General features: G+C 38.7%; 1 protein-coding gene across 1 annotated transcript in view; it reads right to left on the bottom strand.

Annotated features, from left to right (window-relative positions):
• Positions 1-2,737: 2,737 nt before the first annotated feature.
• The window catches only part of BACH2 (BTB domain and CNC homolog 2), a 138,275-nt gene continuing 129,196 nt past the window's right edge, over positions 2,738-11,816 (bottom strand). The window contains exons 5-6 of the mRNA XM_024202727.2: positions 7,962-8,168; positions 2,738-4,498 (exon numbers count right to left, since the gene is read on the bottom strand). Coding sequence (XP_024058495.1) covers positions 4,019-4,498; positions 7,962-8,168 — 687 coding nt within the window. The 3' untranslated portion in view covers positions 2,738-4,018. The remainder of the gene's footprint in view (positions 4,499-7,961; positions 8,169-11,816) is intronic.

Below are 11,816 nucleotides of genomic sequence, written 5' to 3'. Positions count from 1 at the left end.
GGGGGGAATATAAGGATTAGATCCAAAAATATAGTGCATCTTAAAAGCAGCATATATCCTTAGAAAGACATATAATAAATTACGCATACAATATATAAAATAATAGTTTTATACTGCAGCATCAAACTCTGACGCCTGAGTCATCATATGTTAGGAAGTCTGTGATATAAATACTGAGATGTCCTGATAACATGGCTGACCGTTTTTTCCCCGCTACCTCTTTGTTCCAGAATCAGCTTTTAATGAACTTTAATTACTTCCAAGGCACCTCCAGATAACGCAGAGAAACAAATACATTATATAGTGTAGTACTCATTTGACACAAGTATAATAAGCCTAAATGAAATGAGGTTTTCTGGCAATACAAGTATAGCAAAGGTAAATAAAAAGGAGAACTAGATGTAGACTGGACAAAGCTAGATGCTCAAGAATTCACACTCATGCTATATTGGTGCAGCACTCAATATGACAACCCGGCCCAATCTAGCACAAAATTTCAAAGCAATACATTAGAGACCAGAAACGGCAGCTTTCTACATGAATAACTGCATGATCCTTATTTAAAAAGATACATTTTTGTTGGCTAAACCTCTTAATTTGCTAAATATTGTAGTTAACTTTTTTTTAAAATTGGATTTTTGGTCAACTGTTTTAATATCTCACTACAGATTATTTATTTCAACTCGTGTCCAGTTCTGAAGCTAATTCTCCTAGATGTTTCCCTTTAAAGTTAACCCAATAACAGTTTTGAGAGCCACATGGTTCAGAAGAGCAAAAACATATACGCGTAAATATAGGTCAAGGAAGCAATGACAAATCAGTCACTTCTAATGGCGAAGAATGAAATCAAACATCCTGAAAAGCTTGAAAAGCGAGAGAGAGAGAGAGAGAGAGAGACTTATTTGAGCAGTGGTTTTAAATATCAGTTCCCATGAAAAAGAAAATCAGGAGGCCCAGCACCAGAGTGAGCTGGGTCGATCCCAAGAGCTGCAGCACATGTTCTGTGGGTGGCTTTTTTGTTTGTTTGTTTTTAACCGTTGGAATTAGGTCAAGAGTACCAGTTGCACATGAGTCGTTAGCAGGGTAAATCTTCATGTCAGGAAGCTAGTTCAAACTTTGTTTTATACTCATAAAACATTGTATCTATCTATATAGGTGGTCACTTAAAAATAAAAAAAAAAGGCAACAGAAAGTCTTTAAAATACTGTCAGTTGACAAAAAAAATAGCTATGATGCTATAATGTGATTCACATTTAGTTTTAAACTCTAGCTTTCACTATGGTCTCACAGAAACAAGACATCTCTGCAAAACACAGAGTTGTTCTGCAACGTCAATGAATTCAAAGGAAAATCAAATTCCCCAGAAAGAGCTTCTAGCTCAGTTTGCTGCACAAAATGGCTGGGGGTGGGAAGTGTTCCAATATATTTAGATCTCTATCTTTTACAAGAAAGGATGACTTTCCCCCCTTCTTCAACTGTGTGAATTAGGAATTTGTGGCATTTGGATATCTCTGAACATTTAAAGATAAGGATTTTGCACAGAAACGGTTAATACTTAAACATAAATTATGATTTTTTTTAAAAAAATCACATATCCTACATTATATACTAATTTCTTTGTACATGCAGAAAAAACATTTTTCAACAAACATGGCACATGCTATATGCATTTCCTCCTCCGTAGCTAGGCTACCGTCGTTTGGGAGAAGAGAGCAGAAGCAAGACTGGCAAGTCCATGACGGCCCATGAGCACAATCTCAAAACACAAAAATAGAGGAGAGAGGGAGCTGATTCCTCCTCCAGGAAAAGATGCTGATTTACTGAGTGCCTCAAAAGAGCACCAGGACACACCCGCAGTGTAAACATTAGCACAATAGAACCTATTGTCACTTAGTGCTTGTGAAAAGCTGCTTTTTCAAACAGGTGTGCCCAGCTGGTCAATTTTGCAGCAAGAGTGAACAATGTCAATCTGTAGAGCATGGGTGGTGTTGTCCAGGATAAAGCCTCAGTACTAGCCACACACCCTGGCGCAGATAGGGCAAAGAATCACAAAATATAATTCAATACACTTATAATACTACTAATACTGATACTACTACTACTAATTCATAATAAAAATGTTAGGAGGACGTTTTTCTGCCTATGCTGTACATAGATGTTATGCTTGGAAAGCTGCTGTCCCACGCCATCATAACACAATTCACTGATTACCTGTTTCACCGTATCACTTGAGATACAAATTCAATACAGTTACAACTAAGCCAATTCTCTGAGCAGTCTCCTGTGAGACAGCACTCTTTTAGAAGTTGACTTGTACTGATGGCAATGCTGTAGAATAAGAGGAATCTATAACACAACACTTCAAATGGTAAGCAACCAAATCAGGTAACGTTTTGCTCCTTAGGGGATACAGCATTCACTTGACTTCTGTAAGCAAACATCTGCAAGTCTCAGTTACGGGCCTGATCTTGCAATTCTTTCCTACATGACTAGTCAGATTTCAATAGGCCTGATTCTGATCTCACACCAGTGAGAATCAAGAGTAAGTCCACTGAAGTAAATGGAGTAACACCCTGGTAAAACTGGTGGGAGATCAAAATCAGGACCAATAGTACTATACCAGTTGTTTTCAACCCACGGCCTGCTTGTGGCCCAATCAGTATATAGCTGCGGCCCATGTGACATCCTCAGGGCCATACAGGTAGTATATATATTGTGTGGATGTGACCCACATAACACAGAGAGCTGCATATGTGGCCCACAATGGTAAGTAGGTTGAGAACCACTGGACTATACGTCTGAGTAGCGACTACTTGCCTGGGAAAGGGTGCAGATTCAGGGTCTGATCCAAAACCCATTGAAGTTGATGGGTGTGTTTCCATTTACTTCAATGGGCTTTGAGGACGTTGGACCCCAATTTAGGAACATATGCTTGACTGATCCACTTTTTATATTTTTTAAAGAGCAAAATACATCTTACCATATAGTCCAAAATCATAATTAACAGCATTTAAACTTTGTTTGGGAAAGAAAAAGAATATAAAAATATTCAAGCAGATTTTCTTTTACACATTATATGGTGAATTCAGTATTTGGCAAGATTGTTCTTTCTACATAATCATCTCCTGAGTGTTTTTTCTATTAGTTAAAACTTTATAATTTTCTTTCAACTATAAAGCAAAGAATACAGTATACTCAAGTTATACTGAAGTCACAACTTCATTATGAAAAGAGGTTTGACCAGAAACTCAGTGCAAGTGGCAAAGTTGACCATTACTGTACAGTATCTGCAAGAAAATAAAATAAATCCACATTGCTCAAATGGCACAACATGGCTGTGCCAAAAACAAAAACCTGGCTATAATTAAAATCTCAGATAAGCTTCCAACATTAAAATTTTATAAATAAGTACAAACTGAATGATATTGCTGAACTGTGAACCAAGAAAAAAAATCATGTAACAAGTTACCAAACTAGTTCTAGCATTAAAGACAAAAAAGGAATGTTGGAACTTGTTTATACAATATAAATGAAAGTTTCCAGTTGTAGGATGAGAAAAATTGAGGCATGCAGGGACTTTTGCATATGGAGATATATATTTTATATATATTATATATAATATGTACAGTTTAGCTATAAAACTTTGATGTGTAAAGAAGCTGTCTTCAATGAAAAATTGAACATTCAGAGGAAATTCCTGAGTTAGGGTTTTGTGACATGGGTCACTGAGAAAAAAGCTGCAGTTGGGTCCTCAGAGGTGTTATGTCCATCCCTGTTAAGATTGAAATTAACATACAAAAACAGACAGTGTTGCCACTGTTTAATTCCCTGCCTGAGCAAGGGATAGCACCATTGTGAAGATAACTCCTGCTTGTAGAGAGGAGGGAATACTTAAAAACAGTATTGCTGCTAAGACCACTGTAGTGTGCACCAAATACGTTCTTCTAGACAACAAATGAATACTGCCACTGGCTGACTGAAGAACACCTGACCAGGTGTAATGTAAGGTTACAAGTCACTAGGTGTAATCTTTCCTAGGCTGCTCATCTGTTGTACATTTATCAGTCATTTCCTGACAGAAGTCTACTGTCACTGTTTGGCTACTCTGTTCTAGAGGGAGCTCTCTTTCTGAGTAAGTACCTTGGGCAGCTCCATCAAGCCCTCTTCCGGCTGTACAATTTTCAGAGACGTTGTTAGGTAGCCAGTGAGCTCCTAGTTGCACAGAGTCTTGCTCTGAGCAGCACTGCATGCCTTCTCCAACACACTGGGATGTCACTAGGTTTTGCTCTACTCCAGTTGGTGAAGGGTTGATATTGGTGGCTGTTGGTAGATCCATAGGCCTGAGAACAGGGCAATATCGGTGCAGGGCTTGGATCTGTTCAGGGCTCTGCATATCCCTACACACTTCTTGGGAAAGACATGAGAAGTTATCTAACAATTCTCCCATGCATGCTTTCAGCTGGTTCCTTTCAGACAGTAATTTCTCTTTCTCACACACCTGAAAAAGAAAGAAGGCATCTTAGCTTCATAAAAGGCCACTTACTGCAGTTAAGGCTCTATTCCAGTTTTACATGTTGCTTTATCCACTCTGTAAAATTACAGACAACATTCTGATTTTGTATGGCACAGGATAAGTCACAGATACATGCAATACTTCGTCCTCCACCTGCTCTGCATGGACTTGTTGCTTGCATGCTACTATCTGCAAGATGTTTGGTTTGAAGAGAATAAAGCCGCTAATTCTTGGAAGGCTGTTTTCCTCAATCAGACTATGGTCACGTGACACACACTTTTGGAACAGAACTATTTTCTATGAGAGAAATCCACTATCTGCATAAAGCCAGAGAAATTGGGTTCTAAGCAGATAGAGTGAGGAAGGGTTGGGGAAGTAAAATTCACCCTAAAACCCAAGATCATGGGATAACTGTGCATTCCCTCTGTGGTTTACATTCCAGCCTACCAATAACTACAGCCCTTCTGCACCAGTTGGACGGGTTGTTGGGACCACAGGCTCTAATGTAAAAGTGATTCCCTGGTCCCTGACAGAGCCTGCTCCTTTTGTGGCCTTCTGTTCCTGCCTGTGTGCAGCTAGCATGTGTGACTCCCATGGAAATTGTAGCAAACGGGGGTACCCTGTGCTCTCTCAGGCAAATCTTTTAAGTGAGCCTCATGTGATGCAGAAGGTCTCACGCTGCCCTCATGCACCACAAGTGAATTTCATTATGCGTGAATTAGATTAGCAATTCTTCTACATTAGCCATTAGGAACTAGTGAACTGTGGTCACACTTGACCTCTGCATTATTTACCTAAGATCCCTCCACTTAGGATCTTATATTGGCACCCATCACTATCATACTAGAATGTGTCCCACAAGTAAACACACCAGTGAGATCTCTCTCCTTTCCATGCCGGCAAGGACAGGCTTACAGGTTTGCTTTGTTTTTTTTTTAATTAACATAGAAAAATATTAAGGTGTAAACAAGAATAAAGATAGTTGGGTTTAAGGTGACCAGATAGAAAGTGTGAAAAATCGGGACAGGGGGTGGGAGGTAATAGGCACCTACATGAGAATAAGCCCCAAATATTGGGACTGTCCCTATAAATTTGGGACATCTGGTCACCCTAGTTGGGTTTCATAATTTGCTCTGAGTGCAGCAAAGTTAATGGTCATTGTTCTTTTGTTTGGCAGCGAGTTCTAGAGGCTCAGGTGAAAGCTGTCTCCTGTCCTCAAGTCTCTTCTCATTAGACAACAGTTTCATTATTCCAGTGGAACAAAGCTCTTCTGGGTGGCTATAGCTAGGACTAGAGAGACAGTCTCAAGTAGCCAGGACCAGTTTCATGCAGAGCTATGAAAATCAGGACAAAGGCCTGGGACTGAACTCTGTGTTCAATGGAGAGAGTGGTGAATCAGGGTGATACATTTTTGACAATTGGTAAGGCTGAGTAGATAGACTGAGTGTGCAGGCACATAGATGCACACACACACACGCGCACACACATGCTCTAAAGGAGACCAGAGGATTTATCTAATGAAAAATACTGACAAAAATGCAAAAAGCTGCAAAAATGTAAAGAAAAGGCCTGAAATTACACAAATAAAGAAAAGCAGATTTTCAGGCCAGAAGGGACCATTATGATCATCTAATCTGACTGCCTCCATTAAACAGGGCGTTGAATTTCACCCAGTAATTCATGCTATATATTGAAGATGCTCTTGATCATTTAAAAAAGTGCATGTATGAAAGTTAGCTGCAAGACGAGAATGGGCATCAATGTTATGTCAGCTTCAGACCCATCATCGGAATCATATCGTTTCCATGCAGCCATGAGAATGGGAGAGAGACAAAGAGAACAGTTTTCATGAAAAAACACCACCTGCCAAAATATTGATAAATCCACCAAGAAAACATAAAAATAAACAGATGCCCAAGTGCATCTTGAGATGAATAAATTATGTAAGAAAATGTATATTATTTGTGTGCAGACAAGGGAGAATGCAAGTGGGTGGATGGATGGGTCTGTGAGAGAAACATGCAATGTCATGAGCAGGGAATAGCATTTCACACATTGCCCATCCTTAGATCACCAGTGTAAAGGAGGTTGCCAAGGTCTGGGAAATAAGGACAATGAAAAAAATTCCATCCTTAATAAAAAATAAAGCACTCCAGGTGGTATTATATACATGAAGAAATGGGGACTTACTGGTCACCCGGGGGTACACAGTGTGACAAATTAATTTCAGATAAAGACCTTGAGCCTTTAAGTCAATGGGAGTTTTGCTATTGGTTTTCTTATGCAAAAATTAGTATGTGACCTGAAATTGATTGCTGTTTTACAATGAGTGAGTATATGCAAAAGGGCAGAGTTAAGGTTGCACGAGCTACCTTAATTTTGGCATTTCCTAACTTTTGTGCTTCATTTAGTTCTTTTAATGTATTCTGTATCGCAAAAAATGTCATGGAATGTTTTATGGAAAAAGGTAGCAGTGTTAGAACAGAGGATGTTTTCTAAAGTCATCTTTCAGGCCAGTGTTATTGCGACCAAAAGACAAGGCTTTCTGATCAGGTCATAGCCATGAAATGAAACTGGCAGTGAGTCTGGGACTATATTACTTTGGTTTCAGAGATTTTCTAGTGTTATTGCTGGGTAGCTCTCATTTCTTTGGATATTTAGATTCCTTGTCTCAAGGCTTTTTCAGTTTCTTTGCTATATTTTCAAGCTACTTGCTAAGTTAAGAAGTTGAAAATAACTTGTGGTGAGCTGAAACATTCAGGAAAAAAATAAGAACAACCCTGCACTAAACGCACGAAAATAATCTCAACATGGAGATTATTCCATACACTTGAGCGCTCCACTCCATCATAGTAATAATAATCATGGTCTACAAACACTGCATGTTTGAAGTATTTTAAAGACATCATCTTGTTACTCTCCACAGCACTTGTGTGAGGATGTTAAAATTATAATTTCACAAATAGAAAAATTGAGGCAGAAAGATTAAGTGATTTGTACAAGGCCATAGAGAGGGTTGGTTTGAGGCAGTGAGCCTCTGGTATTTCGGATTTCCAGTCCAGTGCTTGACACTCTAAATCAAGTATCACTGAAAAATTAATTTGTGTACTGAAATTAAATAAAATTAAGAACATATTCCCTCCCTCCCATTATGCACTGCATTCCCTTGAGATTATCATAAGGTATTTTGATTGACATAACTACTGACATATACACGAAAGCGTGAATCTGGGTGAAGTGTAATTGCTTTGATTCAAAACCAAAACAACAACAAAAAACCCCACTCAGCTATCTGCCTTTGTGAAATAAAAGTAAATTGGTTATTGAGATTTACCTCACTGAACTTAAATTAACTAAAAACTGCACTGGAATTGTTTTGAATATTTGTCCATCATTTAACTGATAGCCCCATTATCAGATTTAATTGAGGCTACAGCAAGTAACTCACCAATTTGCGGATTTCACATTCTAAGTTCTGAATACAGTCCAGTTTTCTTTTGCGGCAGCGCTGAGCTGCAATCCGGTTCTTACTGCGCCGGCGAACATCATGGATGAACTCTAACTGTTCTGAGGTTAACTTGTGCATCTTTATCATCATCTGGAAATCATTCCGTGGAAGATCTGTGATTTGATCTACAGGAAAAGGAAGCTTCACCTAAAACAAAAAGAACAAAACAACAACCAATAAAGTTACAATTTGCTTGGTTAATGCAGTAGGAACAATGCTGTAAAAGTCATTTAATTGTTTTCCCCCAAACAAATAAAGCAGCAAAAGTTTCATAATCTCTTTGGTAACAAACAACACCCCATCAAAGCCAACCAACCAACCAACCCACCCATCCACCAAAGCTTATTGCTACCATGTGATTGATTTTGTGGGGGAAATAAATTCTTTGGGCCAGATTCTCAACTGTTGTAAACCCAAGTAGTTCCACTGAAATCAACAATGCTTTTCTGATTTATACCTGCTAAAAATCTGGCCCTATGAAACTAGTACTTCAAAGGAATTCTCATAGAATCTCTTACACAAACATGGAGCCTAATCCTCTCAGTGGCAAATGTGTTATGGGAGCAGTTAATTGCTACTGATTTCAACGGCGGTAGAGGATGCCAAACTCCTCACAGGATTAAGTCCAATTTTGCAGTGGGAGTTTTATCTGCAAATGAACGGTGGGACTAAATCCCAGATTAGCTGCCATGTTAAAAATGCAATCTGAAAACATCAATGTGATTACCAGTTATATAGAACAACACCTAGGATTGGTTTTACAAGCAGTCTAAATTAACAGTGCACCATGTCACTTGGAAGGGTCAGAGTAACTGAAAACAACAATCCTTATTCTTTCTTTACTAAAATATGTAAAAAAAAAAAAAGACTTTTACTAAAATTCCATTTAAAAAAAATTTATAAGACAAAGTCACATTTACTAGAAAAAATCTAAAACCTCAGTTATTGAAATCGAAACATTTGTTCTAAGTTCTTGTATTCCTGCTCTGATGCCATCGCTGAATGCAAAAACATCAGTCATCTCTTTTGATTTCTGAAATTCTAACCCTTTCTCCCACAGTTCTCGCTGAATATGCATTTAAAACAAACAAACAAACAAACAAGACGGGATGGATCACTTGATGGCTACCTGTTCTGTTCATTCCCTCTGAAGCACCTGGCATTGGCCACTGTCGGAAGACAGGATACTGTGCTAGATGGACTTTGGTCTGACCCAGTATGGCCGTTCTTATGTTCTAATGGAAGTTAAAGCTGTAAACACAGTCTTTGAGACAGATAATATGTCTGTTAAAATGGAAACGTTGCTGGATGGATTGAAACAAAGCAATTTCTGGCATAAAAACTGTGTTTCACATATTTTGTGAGCAAATGAGAGTTGTGTGCAAAAAGGCCAAATTACTGTAAATTGGAGCCTTACTTTCCTTTTAGTGAGACAAGGTTATTGGACCAACTTCTGTTGGTGAGAAAGACAAGCTTTCAAGCTACACATATCAGGACCTGAAGAAGAGCTCTGTGTTAGCTCAAAAGCTTCTCTCTCTCACCAACAGAAGTTGGTCCAGTCCAAGATATTACCTCACCCACCTTCTCTCTCTAATATCCTGGGACCTACACAGCTATGCTGTCTTTTTCATGTCATATCTACATTGACCAAAAGAGGGCAGTAAACTTTTAAGTTTTACTGTGATTATGCAGTTCAACTCCTATTTAAAGAAGTAGAATATACAGTACTTAATAATTGGCTACCAGAGAAATTACATTTAATTTCTCTAGCCAACCAAAAGATTCTGATGAAAAGGCTCCTCTGATATTCAAACATGCAATTACCACCGTCAACCAGTGCCCTTCAAGTATGTGGCGATAAAGAGATTAAGTGCACAGATAACTCTAAAATGAAAACACCTTTTTCCAGTCTGTTTACATCCAATAGTTTGCTAAGGACACACACATAACAAAACACACTTTGACATTCATGATAATTTAATCTCTTCAGGTCGGCAAACATGCCAGCAATTTCCTCACTTCTTTATTGTTGGCTTGCATTTCCATGCACTTTAATGTCATTGCTCCATTTTTCTCCAAGCCCCAGCCACGTGAAACTTGGTACAAGCACCTACTGTATCCTTTCACACAGTTTTCATGCAATGAACTTTGCCCCCTGTCTCTGTGAAACTGGCTCAGAGACTGCCTAATATTATAACACATCACACTGCAGATCAGTTTAATGGAAGACGAAATACCAAACAGGTGCTGCCAGGGAAAACAATACTTAGCTTATATACACAGAGATTGACCTTAGACATGGTGATGTGGACTACCTTGTTTGCAGACTACTACCTACTGATATGAAGAATGTTTGATTTCCCTTTCATACCCTTTGGACAGTAAACATAAACTTAGTGTCATATGGTTTGCTCTTAAGCCAGTGCCTGAAAAAAATTGTCTGTGGATTCCTTTGGAAGACACCCCAGTTTAACCCGGAAAAATAAGGCTTTTACGTTCAAGTTTTGAACCAAGAGTGAAAGCAAGTTTTAATTGTTTTGCTCAAAAAGTTGTTTATGTGCAGACAGGAAATTTGCCTGCATTTCATGTCACAGGGAAAAGTTCATGTGGCAATACACTGGAATCCACTTGTAAATGCCAGGGAGAAGCAGGGCAAGGAGATAGGAAAATAAATAGAAACAGATTCAGAAACGACATGGGTTGAATGTGCAAACTTGGATGTACTGGGCCCAATTCTGCTCTCCGTCAGGAAAAGTAGAGTGACTCCATTGACTTCAATGTGCAGAGTTACATGAGATTAAAAAAGTAGAAGGAAGACAGCGGTAGAACACCAATCTCAGTCTCTTTCACTTTACACATTATTTTCAATGTAATGCCACTTTCTTCACCTTTAAATAGTGAAACTATTTCTCAGCTAAAAAAAGGCTTCTGTGGAGTGGCTGCTGTGAGTAACTATTCTATAGTATAGTTATACGAAGCTAGCGATATTTTAGGCTGATTGTGGGCCAGATTCTTGACTGATATAAATTGCAACGGAGCTATGTGGATTCCCACAAATTGAGGATCTGGTCGTGTCTCTAGCAATCTCTCAAAGGTGAGTAGCCTGCTGTATAAAACTAAACAAAGAGCTACTTCTGAAAGAAAAAGGAAACTTTTCTGAACTTGGCCTTTCAGAGATTAAGGAATTTTCTAGAACCAGTTTGGGATATTTCAAGTCAGAAACATCCACAGAAGCCACATTCTTTCAGTGAGTTATTACAGAAGAAGGTATACACCTAGAGAAGGGAGCTATCTAAGTATCTAACTATCTATACAATTACTTCTCCTGGATTTTTACATCACAGCAGAGGCCCTGTTCTTCACCAAAGATACCTCATAAATACTGCAGCCTACATCACTAAACATGCCAACCCATTCTGCTATTGTTGCAATTAATATCTCCCCTAAATTATGGATGATACATACAAAGGAAAGATGGCCAAACAACGCTTGTGAAAACTAAAATCTGCCTATGATTTTGGGGACTTTTTCTTCATCAGTACCATGAGGACGCCAGTGTAAATGTCACTACATCGAATGGCTAAGCAATTTAGTAGTGACCTAGATAGACAGGGACAGCCATTGACTCAGCAAGTGAAAGGGACATACATAACCAATTAATTCTTTCAAGCTTCACTAGCTTGGATAGTGTGCTATTTACTACTGCACTGCTCATGTACTGTACTAATCGCTGCTTTTCTTCTGAATAAAGGGACAGAATCAGGCCCAGTACAATCCACATGAGAGATGTGACCA

The sequence above is a fragment of the Terrapene carolina genome, unplaced genomic scaffold (assembly GCF_002925995.2).
Source record: "Terrapene carolina triunguis isolate 2854851 unplaced genomic scaffold, T_m_triunguis-2.0 Scaffold42, whole genome shotgun sequence".
Lineage (NCBI taxonomy): Eukaryota > Metazoa > Chordata > Testudines > Emydidae > Terrapene > Terrapene triunguis.
The sequence above is the reverse complement of the archived record's forward strand: the minus strand, read 5'-3'. Positions and strand labels throughout refer to the sequence as shown.